Source organism: Lathamus discolor, chromosome 6 (genome assembly GCF_037157495.1).
Source record: "Lathamus discolor isolate bLatDis1 chromosome 6, bLatDis1.hap1, whole genome shotgun sequence".
Classification (NCBI taxonomy): domain Eukaryota; kingdom Metazoa; phylum Chordata; class Aves; order Psittaciformes; family Psittacidae; genus Lathamus; species Lathamus discolor.
The window spans coordinates 18,466,939-18,489,040 of NC_088889.1; the positions used below are offsets into that span (position 1 = coordinate 18,466,939).

At 42.0% G+C, this 22,102-nt stretch overlaps 1 protein-coding gene across 6 annotated transcripts; it reads left to right on the forward strand.

The window, feature by feature from the left end:
- The first annotated feature begins 2,846 nt into the window (after nucleotides 1-2,846).
- Nucleotides 2,847-16,283, forward strand: DCAF4 (DDB1 and CUL4 associated factor 4). Of its 6 annotated transcripts, none has more exons than XM_065683765.1 (14): nucleotides 2,847-2,911; nucleotides 3,577-3,661; nucleotides 5,312-5,409; nucleotides 6,872-7,029; nucleotides 7,989-8,071; nucleotides 8,733-8,835; nucleotides 9,793-9,936; nucleotides 10,601-10,650; nucleotides 11,896-11,975; nucleotides 13,544-13,639; nucleotides 13,747-13,844; nucleotides 14,532-14,708; nucleotides 14,929-15,043; nucleotides 15,959-16,283. In XM_065683765.1, exons 2-14 carry the CDS (start codon nucleotides 3,579-3,581, stop codon nucleotides 16,150-16,152), a joined length of 1,479 nt encoding a protein of 492 aa, XP_065539837.1. In that variant the 5' UTR covers nucleotides 2,847-2,911; nucleotides 3,577-3,578; the 3' UTR covers nucleotides 16,153-16,283. The 6 variants fall into 6 exon arrangements, 5 of the variants coding, with proteins under 5 accessions (XP_065539837.1, XP_065539836.1, XP_065539835.1 ...); XR_010613607.1 differs by lacking the exon at nucleotides 2,847-2,911 and adding an exon at nucleotides 2,918-3,021 and having other exon boundaries at nucleotides 14,913-15,043; nucleotides 15,959-16,045; XM_065683764.1 differs by lacking the exon at nucleotides 2,847-2,911 and adding an exon at nucleotides 2,918-3,021 and having other exon boundaries at nucleotides 3,574-3,661.
- The last annotated feature ends 5,819 nt before the right edge of the window (nucleotides 16,284-22,102 follow it).

A 22,102-nucleotide genomic window follows, 5' to 3' on the forward strand; every position in this document is an offset into this window, starting at 1 on the left:
AAGAGTTCCACCTTCCAGGACCATCAGAAATGTTTGGGAATCTCGAGATTTAAAACAAACAAACAAACAAACAAACAAACTTAAAAAGTAAACCACATGCCGCATAAACGCGGCAAGTTATTGATCATTATATGAACTGTGACAATCCATCATCTGAAATCCTTAAATGCTACAGCAGTTTGTTCCTTCACGCATCACCTGACGCAGAACCCAAAAGCAATTTTCATCATGAACAGCAGAGCACACCATTGGACAGCAGAATATTCAAAAACCTAAGATAAAAAGTTAAACAGCAACTTTCACATTCAAACACACCTGAAAGCTTTGACAACTCATAATGCAAAGTGCGAGCATACAAAGTTACATAGGCTCTTACTGCAATTGCTTTTATTTCAGTGGCAGTAGAACAAGGGTAAATTTTACTGTTGGATAAAATCCTGCTTTTGATTACCCTGCACAAGCCCAGGGTAATTCATGGGCCCAAGTACACCTCCCATTTACCACAGTTTAATGAGTTGCCTTATGTAAGCTAAGCTTAAAATCGCAAGTTTAGACCCTACCAAGCAGGAGAAGATACACAGTTTAAGCTTACAAGGAGTTTAGGCAAATTAATTTTAGTTCTTATATGTGATTGGTAAGAATGAATGCAGGTACTGCAGCTCAACTGAAAGGCGACTCACTAAACTGCAACAGGGTGTAAACTTTAAGGGTGATGTATTTTATTCATGTTTTATTTAAATGCATAAATGGAAAAAACAGCGAGCTCTGAATTATCTACCAGTCTGTTCTTGTCTATGGATTCCCCTAGTAAGTATATGCAATACAAGTGTGAAAACATATCATTTAACACACTTCTTCCCTGATGGCAATTGTATTTCAGTGGAGACAAACCAAGAGCTTACAAACAGCATCACAGAACCTGAAACACTGCTCACTGGCACTGAAATTAACTCAATGAAACAAAGCCAAGAGGAGTATACCATCACTTGTAAAACATTAGACATGCTGAATTACTACTGCCCCTGAGCCAACAAACAACAGGAAAAAAACCAAACATTCCCTAGAATCCTGCCCATAGCTGTACCAGCATCATGTTTACACACAAATCAAGTAGAAACCATTGTTCTGAACCCAGTCTACATCAGTGACAGTATCAACAACTGAGCAGTTCATGGAAAGGACTGCTGAGGCAGCTTTCTATCAGCACTTTCATTCTTCTCCTGTAACTGTATTAAAATCCAAAATTATCTTCTGGAAGCTAAAGATTAATATCACTAAATCACTATGAAAAAGAGGCCTAATCAACAACAAAAAAATGCCTTAGAATTTACAAGGCAGACTACCTGCATGGTCTAAGACATAGAGCTCACAAGTTATACAAACTGCAGGTGAATTCTCCAGCTGTTTATATCCTTAAAGGCCTACTTTCCTGGCTATTTCTAACTCTGCATTTTGAACTTAAAACACAGACCAAGCAAGTAGGAGATGGAATAAGTTACTATCTCCCAAGAATTACTCTCCTGCCACATACCCATAGCAAACTTGTGCAAAGTCCAAACAAGAAACAAGTAAAGAAAGAAACAAGTAAAAACCTATTGCCTATTTACCCAGTACTGGCATTATTTAAAATTCTTAAAGTGACAAAAACAAACCAAAACCAACCCATTGGAAGAAAAAAAGAGTAAATCTGGTTTTCCACTTTTTTTTTGGCGAGTGAACTACAGCTCATGTTTTGCTGTAACCCTCATCATCCATAAAATGAATTTTTACCTTACTGGTTTTAATTTCTTAATTAAATGTTGTACAAGCAGGAAGGGGAGGAAGAAGGCCACTGTACACTACCAGCTGAAGGACACCTTTAGTAAAAGATTAAGAAGAGGTTTCTTACAAGGACTGTAAAATGATGGTAGTGACCACTACACCCTTTTATAGCTCCTTCAGCTTTCGCTGAGTTGCTACTGATTGCTGCAGCCCCAACTTTTTTCTCTTAACTTTTCCATTTGCTGCATGCTTCCCAAAGCTGCCCTAGATCTATTGCGTCAGTATCACCCATCTGCTTGCTGCTCAGCAGAAGGCTCAAAGAATATTTTAAGCATTAAGACTCCTCAGCTGAGAGGGCCACTTTAGAACCAGCACTCTATCTCCTAAATTCTTGAGTAATTTAGAGAGGTTGTACCAAGTTCTGGCTCCCCAAAGCCAAGCAATCGCCTTTAATCAGTGAGTGACCCACTGAAGGAAGTAGTGGTACCCTTTCAGTGACCCCATTGCTCAGAAACACACATCCCTACCTCCTTCCCCTACCATACCCTACAAATGTACTGCCTTCAACCCCAATTCGTGAAAAATAAGCATTTCCCCGCACAGAATTCAACTCCTGACTCTCCTCCACCCCTTGCCCTACCCGTGCCGTCCGGGAACCCACCCCAGCAGCCTCTCCCAGCCCTTGGCCTCAAACACACTGGCCAGCAGCGACAAGGCCTCACCAGCTCGCCCCTCAGCCCTGCGCTGCTCCTCACACTCAACGCTCCGAAGCGCTGACCGCGACTCCCCTCACACACTCCCACGCCTGAACCCCCTGAAAGTCCTCCCTTCCCTACTCCGCATTACCTCCCTACCGTGCTAAACGGCACCTACACACACCCACTACATACACACCCACTACATACACACCCACTACATACACACCCACTACATACACACTCACTGCACGTACACCTACCCAGCCCAGCCCTGCCCACCAGCCCTCACCCGCGGCCCACCCCTGCCGCAGGGCGCACGCGCCGGTTTAGTCGCCTTCTGTTGGGTGATCTAGCTGTCCATCAGGAGGCGGGCGCGGATATGGACCAATCAGCAGCACGCATCGTCGAGTGGGCAGGGCGTTGGCGGCAGTCGAGAGCCGCTGGGGGTTTGGGTGGGTGCTGGCAGAGGGGTGCCGGTGTGTCGTCTTTGTGCTCGCGGTCTTAGCTTTAGCGCGGGGGCTGAGCCGCGGGGCTGGTCTCGGCGGAGCAGGGACGTCGGCAGGTATGAGGGAGTGCCCGTAGCGGGGGCGGTCAGTGGGCCTGCTCCTTTACAAACCCGTGGCGGGGGACTTGGCCCGCCTGTCCGGCCTGGCTGCTGTGGGGGGGAGGCCTCGTCCGGCACCTGGGCCCTGCGCGACAGGTAGGGAGGTCGCTGTTGGTCGCCTTGGCTTGTCCCCGTGTCGGGAAGCAGCTCTGCCTGAGCGGAAGCTGGCGGTTGTGAGCACGCTGTTCTCCGTGCTGCGCATGGCGGGGCTCGGCAAGAGCGCGTTTACTCGTGCTGCACGGAGAAGGTGGTCAGCGCCGCACGCTGTTTGCTTCAGCCGCCCTTCGAGCAGCCAGTAGTAATGGTTTGCCTTTCTTTAAGATACGGTGCCGCTTGGACTTTCTTGTGCTAAAAGAAACGCTTTCAAGTAAATTATTCTCTTACATGGTTTTGATCTCTAGGCCTTTGCAAAGCTATTTGAAACTGATTCGAAAGAGGCTGTGTGAAGAGATTATTGTGACTGTTCCAGGCAAGTAGCACTGAAGTATATGTGTGTGTTTGTTTTACAAGTAGAAATGAAGAGATGCTACCGGAGAGGCAAAGGAAAGCGTGGACGGCGAGCAGCTATTGCTCCCAGTCACAATAACCGTACTGTGAGGCAAGTATATGCAGCTTGTGCTTACTATGTGTTAAGCTGTTAGATGTTGTGCCTGATTAAATTTGCAGAATAGTGGCTATCTAGAACTGAGAGTATGCCATCTAAAAGTCTAGTGCAGATTATAGTGTATCTATCATCCCTACTTGGACTAGAATTGCATTGATTTCTGGAAGTGTATCATATGTGCATGACTGTGTATTGGGTTTAAACTGTGATGTGGTTTCATGGGATAGGCCTTTCAGGTATGCCTGGTCATCCATAAACTCTTCATCAATATGCAAAGATAGTTCAGGGAACAAAAAATATTTGTATTTCATTCCACCTGCCCATTTATTTTATGTTCAGTGTCTACTAGTGTAAAAACTGTCATTAAAGGATCCTGCTGAAAGTCTGAAAGCATGTTAAGTAACATGGTAATAATACCACATATAGCAAATCAGGGAGCTGAAACAAGGTCTCAGGAATAATCCACTGCCTTGAAAACTGATTCCTTCAGAAAAGTACACTTTAAACTTTTGAACTTATGCTTACCCGTGTTTGAGCTATTTTTGTGCCTCTTTTTCTTTCCTGTGTTCTTTCTTTAGTTCCTCTTCCAGGAATAAAAAAGGCCAATCCTTTGCTTTAATTAGCGTTTAGTTAGTGTTTTCTAGCAAATATATGTTTAGAGAAGGAGACACACATATACATGAGTTTGTCTCATTAGTTGTTTATGTGTAAGAAAAGTTAAAGATGCAAATGGGCCCTAATTCAGTGAATACAGAATTAAAATAATCTTATTAAAAAGCTTTGAATTTAAATGCTTGCATTTGGTGTGAGGTATTTTTTCCTTCTGTAAATGTTATGTTCTTTAACTTTTCAAAGTTGTATAATCAAGCAGTAATAGAGCTGGTATTGGAATTAGAATTTCTTTGTCATTTTGTTTTCAATAAATTATGACTCTTGGAAAACATTTTGGCCTAATGTTTTTAAGATGACATGTAATAAGGCCTGTCTTTAAAAGTGAGAATTGTACAGGCAATTCAGAAAACATACTCATGAAATTTTGCTCATCAGTACTGCATATGCTCATTTGAGTTACATAAAAAGAAGAAAGCTGCAGTTACCCTGTCTACTGCAACATTTATTACAAAAGCAGACTTTTCTTTCTTGGAGTTTTCATTAAACTTTTATTTCGCCTGTTTCTGAACCTCATCAGTGAAATTCGTGTCATAAAGAGAATGGCAAAATACTGTTGACTTGACATCAATGTTTTACCCACACTATCTCTTGTTTTAAGCTGTGAAGTCTTACATGCTTTCAGGGGTGGGCTTTTCTTTTAATCAAGGGATATGATAAAAAACCCAGAATTAATCTTTTGCTGAAAAGAATTAAAGGCCCTTGCAGAGTCAGCAGACACCTGTAATGTTTTAGCAAGTAATCAAGGCCTTGAAAATACTGGTACCTCTAATGTTCTTGAGAGATTATTAAGCTGAATATTTTTACTGTTTCATTTTCATGATGTAGTGTATAGTGAAATGCTCAGGGTGCTTATCACAGCCCTGCAAAACTGTACTCCATTAATGTAAATAGCAAGCCTCTTTCTAGATTCTCTGTGGGAAAGATGTGTAGGACAGTAGGGAGCCTGTCTTGAAGGCAGTGCTGTTTTTTTAGGCTGGAACAGGAAGAACCACAGACCCCAGTGCATGCAGGCCCCAGCAGCAGTGGGGATCCTTCTTCATCCAGTTTAACCCAGAACTCTGTAGTACCAGGTAAGAGACCATGTCTTATGTGTCAAAAATCACTGCCTATATGTTGACTACACAAAGAAAGTAGTAGCTGTGTTAATAGTATGGTGTTACAGGAAGGATATAAGCAGTTCAGTTTGTAGAGGAAAGTAACATTGGGTGATATAAAAAGATCAGTAAGTGAGGAATGAGAGAGAAGGGCCAAATGTACTTTCACACCCCTAAGTGCTTCTCATATTTGAAAACTTGTGTGCTTAGCCGAACTGATATAAACTGAAAAAAATAGAGGCTAAATGTTTGTTCATTATCAGGGAGTTGACTGGTGAAGCCATACTTGATGCAGTAGCAGTGCTATTGAGGAAGATGTTACATTTGCATTGGTTTCCTGACTCATTAAACAGCCCTAGCAAAAGCTAAGCCTGTGGGAACATCTCTTTCTCCACAACAGGAGAGTCCTGGAACACCACTGACTGTATAACCTCTTAATGACAAAGACAGCGTTTAAGAACACATATTTTTGTATATTACCCATTTGTGCTTAAGAGACTGGGAGTGTGTTAGATGTATCCTGCAAAACATTTGTTGCAGTATAATTAGATTATGTATACTAACTGTGGTGTCCTGTTATGAGCCTTACTGATTCACTCAATCTAACTTTATATTTTTGTTGACCTGAATAAGTCTTGGATCACTTGTTGCTAAGCTGAAACCTAAAAGATGCTGACAATGAACTGAATTATAAGCAGGAGCAAAAAGAAGTTACTTCAAATGCAGTTTCTTGTAACAGATAAAGGTTTAAATAAAAAATCTTGAAGTGTCAACACTCATCTTTCTGAACAAAATCCTTTGTCTTGAGACAGTGTGCCATTATGAATCTAAGTATTTTACCTGTCTGCCTCTCTGAATTTACCTGGGCAGTGAAGCAGTAAAATTGAATGTTTCTCTCATCCCTGTATATCTTTGAAATGAGCCTTTGTGTATTGTCCAAATGTACTCTTGATTCTATCTATATTTCTCCTATGTGTTGAAGAAAAAGCGGCTTGTTCTGGGAAGTGAATCACTTTATTTTGGTTTGGATGATACCTTCTTGTCATTTTGTTTGTGACTGCCTTACCTAGACTTGTAACAAAGAGTGTAACTTCATGATTGATTTATGAAGAAAGGTCACTTTTGTTCTGCAGGAAACTCTTTCCTCTCTCTGCTTCTCTGATCTATCTGGATTTCATCTTGGTCATTGATGACATCCCTTCTCTACTTGTGTAATGGCCCTGCATTTGAAAACTATAAATAAGATTTTTTTTTTCCTTTAAGTGGCAGTTATCTTTTCCTAGTCTGCTTATTGTGCTTGGGACCTGCTGAGAGCAAAAGCATTGAGCCTTATAACTGACATTCCCATGAAGATGCGGGATGTCAAAGAGCAGTAAACAAACTTAGTTATCTGTCTGATTTTGCCTGGGTTTTGCCACTTTATTTTTTTAACCCTAAGAACTGCCAGGATTTTACTATGACGCAGACAAGAACCGCTATTTTCGCCTACTGCCTGGACATAATAACTACAACCCACTCACCAAGGAGAGCATTCAGTACAAGGCCATGGAATGCAAAAGGCTGAAGCTCTTAGAAGAGGAAGAAAAACAAAAGAAGGTACATTCTGAAAAAGATTGCAGTTAAGCTTTATTATGCTCTGGCCCAGGACAGGTGATAAACTAAAGCTTCTCAGTTCTGACTGTGGTACAGTTCCCTAAGCTGTCTGAAGGAAGGAAAATTTCTTTCTGCAGGTAATTTATAGTCCTTGTAGCCTTTTGTTTGGCTGTTCTACACAGGAATGAAAGCAAGTCATTACAAACAAGAAACCTATAAAGAGACAGGAATTGTGCTTAGAATTGCAGATTGTCCAACAGTTACAGTTGAGCCAGGACATTGGATGCCGGGTTTCAAATCCCTGCCTTGAACTGGCAAAGTGGGATCTGGTGTTTAATTATTAAATATTAATAATTTAATATTTAATATATTAATAAGTGTATTTAATAAGTGTATTTGTATTTATTGTATTTAATAAGTGTATATTTAATAAGTGTATTTGTCATATTCTTGGACCCTGAAGAAACAATGCTAGTTATATTTTGTGCAAACAGCTTTTTCATGAAGATTTTTTTTGTTTGTTTTTTTGACAGGTAAGATCAAGGCAGGTTGTCTCTCCAGAAAGTGTTTGCATGAAACTTTAAAAAATGAGGAATCGAGAAGTAGTTAAAGTAGTGCAGCAGTAAGGCTGCATAGTTAATATTGTGATAGAAAATTTTGTTCTATAATAAGAGTTTAAGGTTAGTGGCTATTGGGCTTTGTTGTTTAGTTGTTTTTATGTTTCTCTGGGTTTTTCCCCTCCAGTTTTTCTATTTGTGGAAGCACCCCACAAAATTTCACAGGAATATAGTCTATTTTTTGTAGTAGACCAGGGAGCTGGTGCTGGAATGTGTTTTATAGAGGTTCTTACAATTTTAATGTATATAGGCTAGAGGAAAAAGTTACCCAAACATCTGAGATGCACAGATGTGTTTGAATTGTGAACAAATAACTGAATACACTTTCATGTTACTCTCTTGCAGAAAACAACAAGGGCTGGACTGAATTCATCTATGCTGTTACAGAAAAGGCAGTTGGGTTTGCTCAGCTCCACAACTTATTGCAGGTACAATGGTGTGATTTGTTTTGTTTTCGTAGTACCAAGTTCTGCTGTTAGTGCAGAACTGGTGCAGTCCTGTCAGGTTTTTTTGCATTTCTCACTGTTCCACTTAAGATAAAGAGGAACATAGTACTTACAATAAGAAATTAGGTATGTTCTTTTAGAATCAGATTACTGAAGTGATGAGAAATCAAACAGAATAGGTTTCCCAATTTTGGAGAAATGGATTTTAAAACTTCATTTCCCCTGCCTCTCTCCCCTCCCTCCCCAATATATGCTGGTTTGCCACATTGTGCTTTATGAGAACAGTGCATCTTTTCTTTGGATGACTGAACGCTCTTCAACTGACATGAGCATTCCCCCAGTCCCAGTAGAATGGCTCAGGTAGCCCAGATTCAGTAACAGCACAGAACGCAAGTTAGTGACTTGCTATGATGTTGTTTCTGCTACTGAAGATGTGTTGATGTTCAAAATAATAGAATGAAATTCCATGAATGTGGAAGATGCACATGTGCATGGCTCATATAAGTTGAATTGCAGTGTGCTAGTTGATCTGACATTTTATATTCTGTGATTGAGAAGCAGTTCTGGATATCTTCTCCAGAATTATTTGATTGGCATTAAAGCTAGGCTTACATGAATTCTTTCTCCCCACCTACTTTTACAGGCTGGTTCATGAGCTGAAAGTAAACTGCATGCACAGGAGGAAGATAGAAATTCACAGTCCAGATTCTTCAGTTGCTGGAACCAACAATTTTAAAATAATTGTGGTATGTTGATGAGAACTTATGCCTTTAGGATAAAGAAAGCCCATCTTCAGTGAAAATTCAGGATCTTATAATCAAACCCCATAGGTCAAAATTTGCTTTCAAAAATGCATTATTCCTGTTGTGTCAGTTCTCAAAATCTGTGCTTGGTAATTGAACAGGTAGGAAGAGGCTATGACTTTCCTAGAAAGAAAATAATGAAAAAGAATATGAAAGTGATATTTTTTGGGGGTGTTTTTTTTGGAAGCTGATCAGCCTGTTGTCTTGGAAATAAGCAGGAGTTGAGTGGATTGGAAGGGAGAGTACAGAGGATTAAGAGGAAGAAGAAACTGGAAGAGAATTTTGGCAAAGAGAATGGCAAAGTCTGTGGTCCAGAGAACCTATTTAAACATCAGTAATCATTTTTACAGCTCATGATCTGAAGGCAGTTTCTACTGAAGTTTATGGTACTACACGTGCAGGAGAAGTCTCTGGGGCAGGTATCTTTAGTAGTCTGTGTAGGAAGCTCTGCAAGACCAGCTCCTGGCCTTGTAAACACAGCACTGGGCAGGTAGCTGAAGCCAGAAGTATCAGAAACTTCAGTGTCAGAAAGTTGAAATGTAGCATTTGCTGCGATCCAGCAGCAGCAGAATTACGCTTTGATGAGGTTTAAATATTTTGGTTCGAGTCCCTTACCTGTATCAGTTTGTGCTTATTAATCAGCCAGAGAAAGGCTAGAACTGCTGTGATCGGAAAGAGTACTTACCGTTACTCAAGAAGTAAATGCTTTCCTTACTCATGTTTCTGTGCAGGCATATGAAAAGGAGTTAACCACTTCTTTTTAGAGATGAATGGAAAGTGTATGATGTTAAAGGGCTGAGAATTAATGTGTTGTTTCGTTTCAGACTTAATGCAGCTCCTTCAAACTGTTTTTTCCTGGAAGTTTCCAGGAAGTGTGACCAGTAAACTTTTCTTTTACAGGCAGATGTTGCTTGTGAACGGATATTCACTGTGAACGATGTAGAGCATGGAGGATGTAAATACGGTATCATCAACCTCAGTGGTTTGGGGAACGAGTCTCCCACTGTGGAGATGTATGACAACCTCTACTTCACAAATCGCAAAGTACTGTGTTCTGTTCCTGCTTCCTTCCCTTGTTGCATTCTCAGAATGCTGCTCTTGGGAATCACATGAGGGTTGGGGAAGGGGCTAGGAGGAGACAGTAGAAGAATCCAGCAATGTGAAGCTTGGATAAATGCAGATTCTCGGTAAACTTGTCTCTGAAAGTCCTCAGTACCAGTGTTAGTTCTCAGGAATGTTATGCTGCAGTTGGAAGACTATGTAGAAGTACCAGCTTCCAAGGAGCTTACTTCAGAGTTGCACTTGGCCATAGCTGTCAAAACTATGTCAAAACTATGAAGGCTGGAAACTACAAAGATTGCATGCTTCTTTCTTAAAAAATAATTTGGGAAAAAATGTGTTTATTCTCAATCATGCATTTAAAACCAGCTTTCATAATCTCTCCATCTTCAGATTCTTTTAAAGATGATCTCTTAAATAATAGAATGTGCTTGATACCTCAGTCTGTGTTTGGATAGACTTCTCAGTTCTGCTCTGTCCTCTACATTTAAGAGAAGTATGAGGCTAAAATGCTCCTGTCCCATTACTGCGCTGTTTATTGGGTTAAGGAAGTGTGCCCAGTGCATAATTTTGTCATCAGTGCATGGAAATATCATTTCATGAATTGAATAACAGATCACAAAACCAGTATGTCTTCTTGTGTCTGAAGGTGAATTCTATGTGCTGGGCATCACTGACTCATCCAGATTCTCATGTTTTATATCCTTTTTAAAAAAGCAGAATTTCAGTTCAGCCTTCACAAGTCTGCATCATGCTGCAGAGAACTAACTTCCAGGAAAGGCCTCTCATGTAGCTGTCCCAGAAATTAAGTTTTCTGGAAAACAGATAAAAGTTATAAAAACCGGGAGATGTTGAAGATACTGAGACAGATGTATGGTTCTGTTATATGTAGGATTGTTCCAGTTTAATATAGTAGGTGAGAGAGCCTGTTTCCTCCCCTGGAGACTTCCCATTTCATTAATAATGTAAATGCCATATCCAAAATTATCTGATGTTTAGAAATTAGCTGGGGCAAAAGAATGAGAGAGAGAGATGGTTAAAGCAACTACCTTTCTCCTTAAAGTGGACGTTTTTGAAAGTGAGTTGGTTTCTGTTGTAAACCATCCCCGTACTGGTTGGGATGAGAGGAGAGTGGGTGTAATTCTTGCTCTTACACTTTCAAGGCATGTTCCACAGATCTGTCTCGGAAGAGGGGGAAGGTTGATGCAGCAGAAGCAGCAATAATGGACAGTGCAGAGCCTAGAAGAGAGGAAGAAAAGGATTTTAAAGTGGGAGATGGCAGGCAACAGTTGTGCTGTTAAAATGCCAAAAGACAGGAAATTACATGTAATGGGGAAAGCCAAGCAATTCAGGACTGCTCCAGAAGGTGGCAGGAGTGCATCAGGCTTGCTCACAGCTGACTTGGAGTTGGGGGGTACTGTTTGGTCGCCTGGTGCTTTCCTCTAGTCATGTCACAAATTTACCGCACTGAACTAGAAATGCATCTTTCAAATCCTATTTATACCTGATATAAACTTTAGAAAGTATTTTAGTGTAATCTAAAGTGAGTCTTCCTTGCCTCCCAATATGTGTGCTGCTTTCCAACTCGTCTCCATGAAAAACAGATCTGTATTAATGCAGTGTCATCAGCATGTAAAGATGAGAGTAATGATCTATGGAGGCTATGCATTTTTTTTCTATCACTGGAGAGATGCCTCAGTATTCTTCTGTCGTCTTTCTTGCGTGTGTATTTTCATTACCAGAATAAGATCTTTCTAGCCTTTTCCTGTGAAAGAAATGAGAAGTCAAGACTTAATTGGAAACGGTAAAGCACATCAGAAGTCTCAAAGGGAACGTATTGTGAGCTGTGGTTGTGCTAGATCATCTTGCTTTTCCCAGCTATAAATGTTAGGTAGCCTGTCCCATTGTAGGTGGGGGTTTGTTTTCCTTAACTCGCTTCAGCAAGCTGTGTCTCATGGGAATTGCAGAAACACCAGGCTGTGCCAGTCTGCTTCCAGCATCGTTGTTCAGCAGCAGTAACTCAGGTAGGATGTTTCTGTTATTTTTTTTTCTCTCCAATTTTTGATAGCAGTTATGGCATGAAAAGAGCATAGAAGAAAGATTAGTTGTACACTTGTCTTCAGCAGCTGGTGAGACTTTTGTATTCTTGAAAACTTAGAAAGTCTGAAACAGTTTAAGAAGTGAACAGATGACAGAACTTGCCTTAAGAGTTAATTAACAAGCAGTATTCAAAGCACTAGTTTATTTTTAGCTGCTGCTGACATAGTACTTGAGTTTGGCAGGAGAACACCTCACTTGTAAAGTAAACACTTAAGATTTTTCAGGAGTATCTTGCCCTGTAACTGATACTCAGAAGCTGCACACAAGAATTACTCAAATGTCCTTAGAGACAATCCAGAATCATTGCAGAATCCCTTCTCATAGTAGCTACTCAGGTATGTTCACTGGATTAATCAAAGGTGGAAAGCTGGTAAATATCTTAGCCCATAGCTGCTTGTACAAACTCATGCTCAGTTGTGTGTAAATGTGATTGATTTGGAGAATCAGTCTTAAGTCTGATGGCTGTGGCTGTGTCTTCATCTTTGTTCAATGTTTTTGGGGGCAGGACTTTCTTGACAGGTATCAGAACCATGCTTCTTTGAGTCACACAATACTGTCCTCTGACCCAGTTTCCATTCAGACATAGTTAAGTTTATACAGAAAAAATCTGTGACAGATAAGAGTTATGGACCTATTTAAAATCTTTAATGCCATGCTGCCATTAAAAAATAAAAATGTGTAGAGTTAGCATGAACTTGAAGAGTCACTGATTCTTCACTGACTCATCAGTGGCTCATGCTGGCTACTAGGCCAGCATGCTCAGTTGCTTTCTAGAACATTTGAAGCGCTCTTCACCAAAATCAGAAGCCCTGAGTTCTACTCGTGTCCTCCTGTCTAGTATGTCCTATTAATGTTTTCAGGTATTTCCAAGTTAGACTGACTTCAGTCTCCTAAACCATTGGTTTCAGGGAACCTTGCTAAGCAGATGCTGGGAGTAAAGTAGAATTTCATCTGTCTTAAACTGTGTGTTAGACATGTCCCCTGTGTTGGCTGACATACACATGATCATGGTGCATGCGCATGAAGTAAGTGCAAACTGAGGACTTAAAATTTATGTCAGTTAGTAGACTTTGTGCCGGAGCTACAGAAGTAAGGGTCAAATCAAGGGTATTGTTAGGCTTTGGCTAATCTATAGCTTAAGAAGTAAATATTTTGTGTTTCTAGCCCACTTGTCTTTAAAAAATGTCTTTCTTAGTGTTATAAGACAAGTGTTAGCTTTTCTTTCCTGCCATTGCCAGCACTCTTACCTGCTGAATAAATTTCACAATCTCTCACAATCATCTGTCTATGTAGAATACAAGTCTTCAGCTTACCGTCATGAAGCCCCGCTTTTGTATCCTGTCTCGAGTAGCACAGGGACAGTAACTGGGTAACACTTTCTCTGCTTCAGATGGAAATGCTGAAATAATTACGGAAATCCAGAGAAGCTTTCTAGGATATCACCTTGTCCTAACATTTTATGGATGCTTCATGTGTTGCTCCTCTCTCCTAGGAGATCGACCTGGTATGCTGTGCAGCTTCAAGATATCCACTGCCTGGTCCTGTGCTTGGTGCCTGAATCCTCAAATAAATGCCTGCTTCAGCACAGGTGATCCACAAGGCAACCGCTTCTGTCTCAGTGGGAAAGACTTCTTGCATTAATCGCCAAGCTGCTACCCAAATTACAGCTAAACGAGCATAATCTGTCTTCCGTAGGCCTGACACGACGAGTTCTTGTGGCCAGTGTAGTGACAGGGCATCAACAGTCATTTAGAACCAGTAGTGATGTACTGGCACAACAGTTTGCCACACAGGTAGGAACCACCATGCCCTTTTTCCAGAGCTTTTTGTTCTGTCTGTGATTGAACTCATCGCACCGTACATGAGGTTGTGATTACAATTACCGTTGGATAGATACTTCACAGCACAGCTGATGTGGTCTGATAGTTGCATGCAGTTGAATAGCGAAGATTAACTGATTTCAAACTCTGTGGCAACAAGTAACTTTTGGTAACTGTATTGAGGTAAAAAGGAAACGAGGGAAGTACAAAGAGCACAGTGATAACGTGTGTTAAAACTGTTCTATCTTTGGCGAATGACCTCATTTTGTTAACAGTCTTGATTGTCTCTATCAAGAAGGAGAAAGCCCTTATTAAATACTCCTGGAAGCATTCACAAACATTTAGTGAGAAGGGTGAAGTTGGAATATGAGAATTCCACTTCCTGTTCTGCTGTTATGTTAGACTAAGTTCCTACTTCCCTAGCTGAACTTTCACAGCTAAAGTAAACAGTTGAGGTTTGAATGGAACTAACAGGTTGGCTGGAAAATGTTGCAGTGTGTTAAAAAATAATAAATCTGGGTCTTAATGCCCATGTTAATAACATACTTTTGACAGCTGGCACCAAAGAGCTCAAAAACTTGACATAGATGCTGTCTGTGTAACCTGTAAGATCCTTTTTAGATGGTATATAGTACATGGCTTTCTCCTGGGCTCTTCCAGACACCAGTGCTGTACAATGGCTGCCGCTCAGGGGAGATTTTCAGCATCGACGTGCGTCAGTGCAACCGAAAGGCACAGAGCTGGAAAGCAATTCAGCTCTTCCATGACTCAGCAGTCACATCCATTCGCCTTCTGAAGGCTGAACATTACCTTATGGCAGCAGATATGGCTGGCAAGGTATGGGTTTGTCACATTTGGGATATTCCATTCCTTTTAGCATCTGGGCACTGACAGGCACTTATCCAAGTCCTGAGGGCACATGCGTGTTCTTTGGGAATGGTACATAACTGGTGGTAGTTCCATATATGTGTCCTCTTCCAGATCTACTTATTTGTCAACCATCAAGTGCTCTCTGCTTTCTTAATACAATCTTTCAAACAGTTACTTCAACTTGCAGATAAAACTGTGGGACCTGAGAACAGCAAAGTGTGTGAAGCAGTACAAGGGTCATCACAATGAATATGCTATTCTCCCTCTGCATGTAAATGAGGAGGAAGGACTTCTAACAGCAGGTGGGTTGACTTTTTGTTCCCCTCTACTCAGAGTGCATGTCAGTGATTTTATGATGCCTGAGGAGTGTTTCTTAGCTACAGGTGTTGGAAGCTGTAAAACTGTTAAACCTTTAAAATTCTGAAGAAATTTAGCCTTACACGTACTGTAATGTACTATGAAAATTAAGAACTAGCATTATGGATGCACACATGCAGTAATCACTTCTGCGTAGCATGTAATGGCTTACTGCTGTATCCTGCATTATCCTTTCCACAGTGTGTCTCAAGAGTAGAGCAGAGACTGTAAACAGGAGACTTGGTGATAACTATAGAGACTAAAGTCCGTGTATAGGTTGGTTTGATGCTTAAGTGGGTCATGTGGTGATGTACTGAAGCACTGGCATGTAAGCCTACCTCCTTGTAAACTGTCTGTACCACACAGAATACAATTTTGAATACAATTGGCTACAGTCTGAGATTTTATTTTATTTTTTTATTGGGGTTTGGAGGAGGGAAGGTAACAACAAATGAAGGAAAGCCCCTAAATCCTCATTGTATAGCCAAGTTTCACAATGTCACTGTAAACACAGTAACCTCCTCTCCTTGGATTTGTCAATAGGTAAGAAGAATTCTTGTCAATTTGACAGTGAGTTTTTCCTCCCCTTTTTTGGCTTAGGGCCTTGCTAATGAGGAAAGTGATCTAAATACTGATTTATTATACCTTTTATTGCCTAATAGGAAATACACATTTTCCCCGCTTTTTCAGTATTCAGTGTGGAATGTCTGTTTTGGGAAGTGTTGATAAGCACTTTGCCTCTAGCGTGTGTAGAAATGGTCAGGGCTTTTTCCCCCTAGACCTTCTGCTTCTGTGTGATAATCTTGTAGAGCCATGTAAAGTACTTTTTATGTAATGCTGCATTCTGTTGTCCTTTCCAGTTGGTCAGGATTGCTACACCAGAATTTGGAGTCTCCAGGATGCGCATCTGCTTAGAACTATCCCTTCTCCCCACCCTGCCTCCAAAGATGCTATTCCCAGCGTGGTGTTTTCTTCAAGACTTGGGGGTCGCCAAGGAGTTCCTGGCTTACTCATGGCTGTCAAACAGGATCTCTACCACTACTCCTATGACTGATACAATATTCTCTTCACACCTCGTCTACAAAGCTGCCAGCCTATACATGACTTCAATTTCTGCACCTTCTTCAGCAGGTTCACCAAATCTTGCTGTGTATATATTGTAAATAAAAGCTGAATGCTGATTAACTTCTTGGGCAATACTCAGCCTCTTAGAAACCCAGCTGTAAGCTTTGTAAAGCTGGTACCTGTCAGTAAGGGCCTGTCTCCATGCTAGCTGAATTTGCGGCCAGAAGGCTGCTCTAACTTGATCCTAGTTTGTTCATATAACCACTTAGCTGTGACTGTGTCTACATGAGGAAGCAGGCTGATGCAACCGAGTGGATTAGCACAGTGAAGTAGCTGGTGTGGAGAAGCTGACGTTAAGTGTTCTTGGGCTTTGCTTGGAGTATCTTTGGTCTGGGTCCATGCATCATGTGTCTGCTACATCTGTGGTTGGAGCAGTTCCAACAGTTGTTTCCCCACTCACCCTGTTGGCCCTTTGGGCTGGGCTATGCTAAACCTTGTCCTTTTCAGATGGTGGTAGGCAGCATGTATAGAAGAAAGCCCCTTTTCTGGTCCAGTAGCCAGGCTGAACATTCCTGTTAATTCATCATAGTGTTTCCTAACCAGGTCCACAGCCCTAACCTGGAGTTTGATCAGCAGTCTGGAATGGCAGGCGTGCTCATGCAGCTGCAGCAGGAGCCAAGCGCTCTCTGGACGTACTGCATCTTCCTTGGGATAGGAAGTCACCTGTGCAGAGTCATGGCTCTTGCATACAGAGGTACAACTGGGGCCTCAGCTGTGAAGTTGTAGCACCAGCTCACAGTAATTGGAGGACATTGTATCTGTATTTGAGAACAGTTATCACTCCATGGAGCCTTGTTACTTCCAGTACCTTCCCAGTAACCAGGCTGCAGCTAATGCATGTAGGAAACACTACCAGGAGCCCACAGGGGATAAAAGCCCCTGTGAATGAGGTGGGGCTACTGCCAGGCTTCACAGGAAAGACACGCTGCGCTCAAGTTTTCCAGAATTCATAGAGAAGGAATGCAGGAGCCACCCTTCCACCCCGGGAGTATTCAGATGTACAACTGTGTCATCAGAGATGCTGCTTCCCATGGCGTTCTGCCAGGTCAGCAGGTGAGCATACCAACAGGTCTTAACCCCACCCTCACTGCACAGCATGTTAAGCTGGAGGCTGCATCCAACTGCTCAGTGAGATGGCCATGACAGAGCTAGGCTGGGCACCAGCATGCCAACTGCTTTGAAATGAGGTACAGGCTGCACACACTAAGGTAAGTGTTGCTGGTGACTGTAAGTGTGGCCTATAGTTGACAGTACCCAGTGCAGTGCTCACGCCTGGGATACCATCTGTGTTTTCATCAACCTCCCCCCCAGAAGCCAGTCTGTCCTGTATCCATTGACTGCAAGCTCCTGTTTCCCCTGCTGGCAGATGGAGCTGTGAATTCCTTACAGCTGTGGCTCCTCTGACACCTCTTGCTGTATGGTTCCTCTGCAGAGCCTTCTTGCTCACAAAAAACAGGGTGGATGCTGCTCACAGCACGCTCTGTGCTGCCTCTTCTTCCTGCAGACCTTGTTTACAAGACCAAGGGTCCCCTATTCTTCTCTTCCCCTTTCCTCTACTGCCCTTGGGGTAACCAAGAGACCTGATCCCTGGCTTGCTTTTTGATTTGAGAAAATACTCTGCAACTTATCTTGATTGCTTATGTTAATATGGGACATTTTCTGTTGCATGCACAGTGATCAATGCATACAGCACAACTTTCAAAGGCATTTGCACTGACTTAGTTAATAATGCATACTGCAACTAAGCATCTGTCCAGGAAATCAAAATGTAGCTAACCCTATCTCCCCCTGCAAACTCCATATTACATCTGATTATCAGCTCAAGTTGGAACATACTTCATATTGATATTCTTCCTAGTAAATATGTGTGATTCAAACATTTGCAGCTAGCAAACCACAAAGATCAAGAACTCCCTTAAATCAGAATTGATTCCAAAATTAAATTAGCATTTAAGCTCCTTTCAGTGCTCTTACCTCCAGTAATGCCTGTTCTGGAAGAACACAAGCATGCAACAACTGTGCCCAGTTACCATGGGAAGCATCGACTGGGAATTGTGGCAGAAAGGCATCTTACATAACGGAAGATAGCTTCTTTCCTGTGTTCCCTTTTAGGCAAACCTCATAAAAGATACTCATTTGCTCCCTGTTGTTTCCAGGAGCTAAAGTCACACACATGTCCCTGCAAACCCATTCACACAACTACTGCTTTTGCAGCCAACACTTCTAATTAAGCCTGTAAGAGCAGTATGAAAGGAGAGGGCAAGCAGGGCAAGAGAAGCAATTTGGCTTCAGTGACAAACAGGGAGCAGCCTGCAGGCAGTGGCTGAAGTATGTTAAACTATTTCACTATGCTGCAATAGCTGGGCCCCTGAGGCTGTTAAAAAGTACAGAACTGCAGCACCCTCCCCCTCTGCTACAGCATCAACATTCTGTATTTGCCTCAGCTCCTCAGAGAGTTCTGAGAATTCAAACCCGAGTGTGTACGTAGCCTCCAGCTGTCCCCTTGCAGCTGCTGCTTTCAGAAAAGTTAGTTACAGCCTGGCAGTGGACAGCTCAGCTTTGGTGCACAAACCTTCAGCTGCAGGTAGCTGCTTGCATATACTATGTATGCTACATATACCGTGAGCTGACTCAAGCAACCGACACCAACCCAATGTACTTTCTAGACAGAGGTTCTGGGTGAAAGATGCTCCACTTGAGTATTTAAAGCACTTTATGAATTAGTTTCATGTTTCAAAAATGGAAGCCAAGGCTCAGTCGATAAATCATTTTAGGTAATGTCTGAAACTACAATAAAGATCACCTGGCTTTTCTTGTTCAAATGACTTCTTTCCTATCTGCAGTTCTGTTAATACCACAGTAGCTGTGAAGCACTCTGATGCCTTCCTGACAAGTTATCATCTGTACATTGTCATATATCCACTACTGCTTCTCTCCAGAGCTGCTGTAAAACTGCCTTTTAAGCAGAACCAGATTTAGCCAGGCTTCCAAAGTGTCAGAAATGAGGGTGCTTCAGCATCTCCAGGCATTCTTGACATCAGAATTTTTGTAATGCCACAATTGAGACATTTCCTACATGAAGACTTTTCTTCATATATATAACTTATAACATCTATGTTGTTTTATTATTTGCCAGAGTTATAGCCAATAAAAATGAAGTAAAAAAGTGGAATACACTTTAGTTTTGGCTTAAGATAACTCCCTAGCTGCCATTCTAGTTTTGCTTTGTCTTCGTCACATTACACTGTTGATTTTGAAAGCCCTCCTAATTAGTTTCTGTTTATTTTGGCATTGCCATGATTTCATTGCTGATGTGCCCACACTATGAACAGTTATGACATACTATGTGCTGTAACTGACAGACTATACACATCAACATTGCTTTACCAACAAAGAGTGCTCAGCTGAAGCAGGAGTACGAAAACCAGACAGTTCTATCGCTTGTCCAAATAACTCTGTTCTCAAATTACTGACAGGCAAAGACATATCTGTTGGTGCCAAATTATATTACAGCAATCAGCAATAAACCTAATGCAGCGACAATGCCAGAATATGTGAAGTTACAGTGACTGACATCAGCTGACAATGAAACATGAACATGAGAGGCTGCAAAACACTGTGATAGTAGAACTTCAGCCCCATTGGGCTGGTTATGCTGAAAGGAAGAAGATGAATAGCAGTGTCTGTATGACCACGTGGGAAGCCAGAGTCCTGCAGTATTAAAGCCCAGGCTACCCAAAGCCACAGGGACATGGGTGAACGTCTCAGCACAGCCACAGCAGGTAGACACCTAGCATAAATGCAAGGCAGATCCAATACAATGATGGTGCTTGTTTCACTAAATAAACTCTTATTGACATCAAAAGGCAGCCAGGGTTGTCATGTTTTCAGGAACACAACCAAAGGCCTGATTCACAAGTGATACAGGCAGGAACATAATAACATACCTTGGCCAACTTCAGTGAGGTTGTGAATGCTCCATCCCTGGCAGTGTTCAGGGCCAGGCTGGACAAAGCCTTGGGTGAGATGGGTTAGTGTGAGGTGTCCCTGCCCATGGCAGGGGGGTTGGAACTAGATGATCTTGAGGTCCTTTCCAACCCTAACTATTCTATGATTCTATGAATGCAGCTCCCCTTGTGAGGAACTGGGCAGGAAGATGAATGAGCAGGAAAAATGACAGGGGATCAGTTTAGGAATAAAACTATTCACAGGTTTCTACTGCTAGAATTTACACCCCTTTGCCTTCAGGTCCTTTTGTTATTGAATCCTAATCTGTTAATACCAAAGAGCATTGGGCTCTGCTAAAATATACATCTATCACCTTTAAATAGTTAATCCATTTTAATAACCACATTCTATACTCTGCATACTCATACAGCAAATACTAGCTCTTCTGTACAGAAAACAGCAGTGAACTTACACCTTACAGATAGCTTTTCATTTTGGAAGACAAAGAACCCAAATAATCATAGAATAGTTAGGGTTGGAAAGGACCTTAAGACCCCTGCCACCTCACACTAAACCATGTCACCCAAGGCTCTGTCCAACCTGGCCTTGAACACCGCCAGGGATGGAGCACTCACAGCCTCCCTGGACAACCCATTCCAGTGCCTCACCACCCTAACAGGAAAGAATTTCCTCCTTATATCCAATCTAAACTTCCCCTGTTTAAGTTTGAACCCGTTACCCCTTGTCCTGTCACTACAGTCCCTGATGAAGAGTCCATCCCCAGCATCCCTATAGGCCCCCTTCAGATACTGGAAGGCTGCTATGAGGTCTCCATGCAGCCTTCTCTTCTCCAGGCTGAACAGCCCCAACTTCCTCAGCCTGTCTTCATACGGGAGGTGCTCCAGTCCCCTGATCATCCTCATGGCCCTCCTCTGGACTTGTTCCAGCAGTTCCATGTCCTTTTTATGTTGAGGACACCAGAACTGCACACAATGCTCCATGTGAGGTCTCACGAGAGCAGAGTAGAGGGGCAGGATCACCTCCTTCGACCTGCTGGTCACACTCCTTTTGATGCAGCCCAGGATACAGTTGGCTTTCTGCCCTGCAGGTGCACACTGCAGCTGGCTCATGTTCTTTTCCTCATCGACGAACACCCCCAAGTCCTTCTCCTCAGGGCTGCTCTGAATCTCTTCTCTGCCCAACCTGTAGCTGTGCCTGGGATTGCTCTGACCCAGGTGTACGACCTAACACTTGGCATGGTTAAACTTCATAATCTTCTCACCATGGTTCAGAAACAGTAAAGTCAAGACTGCTGCAGTTTAAGCACCACGTAAGATTTTGCTTTGCTGAGAAACAGCAAAGATTCTGCTTTGGGATAATCAATCAAGAATGGGCTCTGCATACTGACTGGCTGCTAAGTTCCTAAGACCACACATATACTAAAGGGGTTTAGGCAGTATTTTCTCTTTGACCAAGCAGTAATTCTGTCTGTGACAAGGAAAAAAAAAAAAAAGAAAAGTCAGACAAGTTGTTGAAACAGATGCCAAAGATTTTATACAAGGAATGTCATGGCTGCTTTCTCTTTGTGCATTAACATGGTAGTAAAGCTACATGCATAAAACAGCACACAGGGCACAGCCTAAAGACCAAGAACACATTGCTCACCTGTTAAAAAAATAAAAATACTTTGAAGCACAGAATTATGCTGGATGTGCAGAATGTCTTTTGAGAGAGGATTTCTACCTGCTCGTGCCCTCCCTCGGGCAACTGTCATTTTATGGCAGACTTTGCTTACAAGAACATTAGACAGTCCCCAGTGAACTCAGCCAGTACCAAAGGTGTCCTGGAACATCTTCTAAGTAAGTCTACTTCCATGTGTAGCCTGGATGCAATTGCAAGGGGGCAATCACTTTGTATGTTCTTTCAGAGAC